Source organism: Lactuca serriola, chromosome 7, assembly GCF_051521515.1.
Source record: "Lactuca serriola cultivar US96UC23 chromosome 7, Lser_US96UC23_V15, whole genome shotgun sequence".
In the NCBI taxonomy this organism is placed as follows: domain Eukaryota; kingdom Viridiplantae; phylum Streptophyta; class Magnoliopsida; order Asterales; family Asteraceae; genus Lactuca; species Lactuca serriola.
In genome coordinates this window covers 9,494,843-9,501,243 of record NC_136414.1, presented here as the reverse complement: position 1 = coordinate 9,501,243, position 6,401 = coordinate 9,494,843, and the positions used below count along the sequence as shown (strand labels likewise).

Sequence of the window (6,401 nt, the reverse complement as noted above, 5' to 3'; positions counted from 1 at the left end):
CTAATGGTTTCTACCTCTTAATTTTGAGTCTTTGACCAAATTTGCATAATAAGTAATATATATATATATATATATATATATATATATATATATATATATATATATATATATATATATATATATATATATATATGTTAAAAGAATGATTGCAGTTACTAACGATATCGTTATAACGTTTTTTTTGTGAATCCAACGAACAATTAAAGTTTGGAAAACTTTTGACTCTGCAAATAGCATAGAAACTGTGGTCAATTTATTTGTCATGTGGGAGTTTGGTCCTTAAATGTCATGTCACTACCTCATGCTATCGTCAACAACAATAAATAAGATCGCTTTTAAGAGTGGTATACATTTGTAATTGTTAATTTTTATAATTTTTTTGTGTTCGTTCAACAGTGTCTCCTTTTTAGCATTAAAGATGTGTGAATAAATTATTAAACGTTAAGTTGGTAGTTACATGCATAGATTTTTAGATTTCATTAATAGAAAATCTTGCCCATATGATGATCCGTTTCAACATGCAAATTGGTATATGAAACGCACTATGGGTTTTAACGGGCTGGTATTTAAAGGTATGGCCTGCATATGATCCATTTCAACACCAAAACAAATGAGAAACGAAAAAAGAAAATGCACAAAAATGCTCGGGAGACTGGGCCAAGGGCAGCCCAGACAGACCTTTGGGTTTTAACGGGCTGGTATTTAAAGGTATGGCCTGCTAGCCAAGTCGACCCTTCCTTGACGGGCTTTTGGACCTTTTTTTTTTTTTTTTTTTGAAAAATTAAATATTCTCTTAGTTTCCTTCTATCTTTCTACATATATTCTTATTAATGATGAAAAATTTATTAAAATATCATTAATCTTATTCAAATGTGTTTTAACACATGTAACCATTTTATATGGATAAGAATAAGAAAATAATAAAATAGTAGAATCAGATATTTTTTTTTGTGCGCCTCTACCAAACATGTTGTGGACATGTACAAGTTCAATGGTCTCGCTCCCATTTTATCTATATTTTGGAACATTTTAATTCATAGTTCAATATAAATTGTGATTTTATATTTTTTTAGATAGTTTAGTTCGATTAATTATTTTTTGTCTATTTTTTTGTTCAATTTAAGTTTCCGTTTGATGGTTTTTAACACCCATGCATATATCAATTATGATGGTGTAATGTTTTTATGAAGTTGGATCAGGCATGGAGCTATTCGAATTCCACTTATTTTGCTTGATTCAACACAAGGTACTACTACTCATCGATTATGCTCACAAACAAAGCTAAAAAAAGTGTAAGAAAACAGCTTCTTTCCCTAATCTTCCCCCCCATAATATATGCTAGCGCTAGTTTCTTCTTCTTCTTTTTTTTTTTTTTTTTTTTTACATTTAATGTTATTTTGTTTTCTCTTCACTATTCTATTGCTTATTCAAAATCAAAACCATTGTTGATTGAAAAATGTAAGCCTCCATAAACCAAACAAGAGATTATATTACAAAATATGAGGAAAAGTAGAATGAAGAAAAAGAAAGTTATAAAATTTATGGATGGATTGACAAGATATGATTATGTATGTGCAAAAAAGCAGGCCTAATGTAATGGCTATATACTTTACAGTTACAGATTACAATGTTGCAGTTGCATGGATGGATTCTTTGTACACAAATATACAACTCATTAGTATACATTAGTCACTCTCACAAAACCAAAAAAGGTGAAACTCAGGATTAAGTAAGTTACTGTGCACTAATTCCAATCCCCTCTGTATTATTATTATGATTATTATTCGTTCATTCATACCATTTACTAGGATTCTCAGGGTAGAAACTGTCCACTTGTAGAGATACAAGGCTATCTGTCTCCATGTTCATATTCATATTGGGCTTTATTAATTTGGAGTCGCTGAGTATTATAGTTTTTTCATCAAAGCAGCTGCTGCATTTCAGCCATTTTTCAGGTTTACATAAAAGATCCTTTTCATCCCAAGAACAAGAAGCAACATCTCCAAGTGTTTGACCAAAACTGTCATCATCATCTTCAATTAAATCTGCTGCATCTTTTCCATCGCCATAAATCCTTTGATGATGGCTCCAATCTCCTAAATCATTCTCTCCCACTCCCACCAACACATGATCATCATCAGACTGCAGCTTCTCACAAACCAAACCTCCTCCTCCTGATTTTGACTCCTCATATCCCCCTACACTTCTAACTTTATTCAACAAATCAAACAGTTCTTGTGAAACTGAACCTAGCAGCTCAGGGGGTATTTTTGTGATTTTCCCTTCCAGCAACCCGACTTCATTTCTCAATTCTTTAACTTGCTGCAACACGGATCTTTGCATATCACCATCATCTTTCCCCATGAATGAAAAACTCTCTTCTTCACTCATTCCATAAACCATGTCTTGTTCCATTAATAACCCTCCTTTATGCCCAACAATTCTGTGCATTATTCTTGCATTCCCATCTAATGGCCCTGGTTCATGCCCTGAATGCACTGCATACAGCTTAAACACAGCTATTCCTTCTTCTTGATAAACAAAAGTTTTGTCTTTTTCGTTGTAATTTGAAATGGGGACAATTGCTCTTATTCGAAATCTACATCCACATCGTTTTGAAGCATAAGCTTCTCTTTTCAAGTTTCTTGATTTCTTTGAGGAAGATGCAGGTTCCCCTGCTCGATGACATGCATAATCTTTAACCTCTGCCATGAAAGGTTTATACCTAATATACTTTTGCCTAATACACAAAACAACATTGTGTTTAGCTGCCAATTGTTGCAGCTTGATTGGCACCTCTTTTGCTGGGACATCGAATGATTCTGTGTATTCAAACCTACGCCTTTTAGAACGTGCCCCTGCCGAGCCACTTGAATCGAGACAAACGGGACAGGCAGCTACACAAACCCTAATGTACGATTCAGGTATTCCGTAGAATTTAGCACCTACAGTCCAAACTTGTTTGATTCTCTCGATCGTCTCCTTTAACCCTAGGTGTTTTAGATCACCGTCACCATGAAAGCTCATGACTATTTCTTGCCACTGACTAATATGCGAAACGAATTGATTATTCGAATTGTTCTTGAAGCATAGGAATTCGTTACCTTGTTCGCCGACGTGAACTGTAAGCTTTTCCTGAATCCGCTTCCAAGCCGTCAGGTACGCTGTGTCCTCGTTACGGTCCTTCCACACCGACCGCCAGCTAGTGAGCACGGCGAGTGGCGTCGCCAGTCTGATCTCATCGGGAGTCGCGAGACGGCCTTCTAGGATACACCGGATCATCAAGGAGTGAGACTCGATGTTAAATGTGTAGAACTGAGACGATATATGAGGCTCCGGGTTAATGTATTGAAACCTAGGGTTTGTTTTATCAGACGAAATAGCATCGTTGGTAAAAGATTGAACACCTTCTGCGTCAGAAGAGGTATGGCTAATGGAATCATCCTCATCTTCATCACGAAAGAAGTCGAATTCCGACATTGGAGGCAGAGAAAATTCAGACGGCGGCTGTTGCTCCTCCTGGTGGTCATGGTGATCTAAAATCGACGGCTGAGAATCGCCGATTGAGTCATGGCGATCTAAAATCAACGGCTGTGGATCGCCGATTGAGTCAAGGTGATGATGAAAGACATCTTCTTCAACTTTGCTTGCATTCATGATCTGTTGTTGCCTGAAATTGATCTCGGAAGCTTCAGTCTGTCTACTCGGACATGAGGTTTTGTAGACTCCTCTCTATCGAATTTAAAAAGGAAAAAAAACAAAAGACTTTCTTCCCCCAACTCACCTTTTCTTTTCTGTAGAGCGAGAGTATTTTGTAAAGGTGACAAAAGTAAAAGGGCTATACGGTAGTTTTTAAATATTAAAATACTAAAACATATGTATGTTTCAAAAATAATTTGACAAATAAAAATTATTATAAGTTTATCTTTTTAGGTTGCAGCCTATGAGCTTATGACTTTATAAGATAAAAAAAATGTTTGGGTTAATTTATTTTTATAAAATGATGAAAATTATGTAGTGTTGGAAAAAGAAAATTTATTTAAGGTTGAGAGTAAATGTAACACCATGTTTCGAGTGGTTTTATAATTTGAGGTCGTGACCCGAAGATCAAGTATCAGAAAGAGAGGTTTAGACCTATTTGGAAGTGGGTAATGTAGATTATGTGATCCATGAGTTCGGTTTGTGTTGTGGAGCCTAAAGACATAATGGTAAAAGTAATGCTTCAGGCCTATTATTAAAATTAAAGATTTTAGTTCAGTGTGTTTTAATTCAAAAGTAATTAGATAGGGTTGTAGAACTCTTCTTTACATTTCTATGGATATAAAGATCGTCAAAAACGGAGTTGGAACGAAGAAGTTGTGGTCTTCAGAAGTTAGGAGGATTATGGGTCAATCTAGTACGCCTGGGGTACGCTGGGTATACCGGACTAGGTGATCACAAAGTGTTTAACTTGGTACGCTGGGCATACGAACGCCAGGTGCAAACCCTAATTTAAGGTCTTAGACCCTATTTAAAGACCTTAACTCATTTCCAACCTTCCTTATCTTCAACCTCCATCCCCTCTAACCCTAAATATGAAACTCTAGCCTTTCTTGTGTGTTCTTGAGCCTTGGAAGTAAACTTTTGGTGTTTTTGGCTCATTGTGAAGAAGTAAGAGCTTAGTGATCAAGCAATTATTGGAGTGGAGCTTGAAGATCTAGAATCTTCATCATCTTGGCAAGTTCTAGAAGGTATAAAGTTGCAACCTTGATGATGTATCTTTTAGATCCAGATAGCTTGAAGTTTTTAACATATTTTGGTCCCTTGAGTTGTTCTTATGAGTATAAGTTACTCCAGGAGTTTAGGATGTTAGATCTTAGTTTTTCTAAGGTCCCTTGTCAATAAAAATGGTAGCTTTATGGGTTTAACTCAACCATGCAAAGGTTGGTGTTCATATCATGAGGATAAAGTGCTAAAGTTGGGCTGTGGGGCTTATTAAGCCATGCATAAGCTTAAAGCTTCCAACTTTATGGATTAAGACTTTGTTTTAGAGTAGATCTAAAGTTTAGACAGGAAGGTCTTAAGGGATTAAGCCATCCAAGAAGGATTGGCTCATGGACCAATACATCGGGCGTAGTTCCTTGTACGTTGCGTGTACTCAGTTCAAGCCTCATAAAATCCCTTCCGTCGCGAGTTGTACGCGGGGCGTACCCAAGTGGTACGCTGAGCGTACTCAACCGGGAGCTATTTGAGCTTTTTGATTTTGGGCCACTTTTGGACTCTAGGGTTTTGGGCTCTTGTTGGGCCACACGTATTGTTGAGTTGGGCCATTGTTAAGCCTTGGGCCTTTATAGAATCGGGCCCATATTAGGCCTTGAGTGTCTTTTGGATTTGGGACATTTTTGGGCATTAAGTGTCATTGAGTTTGGGTCATGGTTAATTGGGCCAATTGAAGGGAAAGGTAAAATGGTCTTTTACCCCAGGAGTCGGGATTATTAAATTAAAGTCCTGATTATGGTTTAGACCCAATTATTAATTATGGTTGTATTTGATTGGTTAGCGCGGGGATTCTCTGGTCCAATAGCTCGAGCATCTATTTGATTGACAGTGGATTGAGGTGAGTTTGCTCACTATACTGTAGGACACTAAGGATTGTATGTGTTTGTAGTCTTTGTGACTCCTGATGTATGCATGTATGCCTGTGTACCTATTTGATATATGTATGTGGGGTGAAATAGACCTGGTACAGCCTTTGTACTGAAATATGAGTTGAAATAGACTCGGGGGTGAAATAGACCCGGTACAGCCTTGTGCTGACATATAAGTTGAAATAGACTTGGGGGTGAAATAAACCCGGGGGTGAAATAGACTTGATACAACCTTGTGCTGACATATGAGTTGAAATAGCCTCGGGAGTGAAATAGACCCGGTATAGCCTTGAGCTGACGTATATGTATGGTATGCGGTATTTTGGGGAACTTATTAAATTTTCTGCTTACGGTTTTCAGTTTATGTTTCAGGTACCTTTAGTTCAAAAGGAAAAAGCTCGAGCTGATTGCATTGCACACACCATGATTTTCCGCTTTATTGAGTTTGATGTATTTTTGGATGATCATTGATATACTTTGATTTTCTTATGGTTTTTGAGGAACATGTTTGGTTGGTGGTTTATTATTATATATAAAAAAATTTGGTTCTGAGTTTTGGGACGTTACAAGTTAATATCAGAGCCTTGGTTTGAGGGATTCGAGTATACTCTCGTGTGTATCTGAACTCAAAATGAGAGTTTGGTAGATTTTTCATAAAAAGAAATGTTTTATTAAAATATTTTCTAATAAAAGAAAACGGTGTGGTATGTGCAATCATCCGAGCTCAAGTAAGCGATTCCCAAAATACCCATACATGTTTGTTATGTTATATGT

The 6,401-nt window shown here is 36.6% G+C and overlaps 1 protein-coding gene across 1 annotated transcript; it reads right to left on the bottom strand.

Annotated features, from left to right (window-relative positions):
- Window positions 1–1,515: 1,515 nt before the first annotated feature.
- Window positions 1,516–3,774, bottom strand: LOC145062631 (uncharacterized). Its single transcript, XM_079010208.1, has one exon. It carries the CDS (start codon window positions 3,655–3,657, stop codon window positions 1,789–1,791), a length of 1,869 nt encoding a protein of 622 aa, XP_078866334.1. The 5' UTR covers window positions 3,658–3,774; the 3' UTR covers window positions 1,516–1,788.
- Window positions 3,775–6,401: the final 2,627 nt, after the last annotated feature.

Excerpts from the sequence above, each read along its gene's own strand:
- LOC145062631 (XM_079010208.1), bottom strand. The coding sequence starts at position 3,657 with ATGAATGCAAGCAAAGTTGAAGAAGATGTCTTTCATCATCACCTTGAC.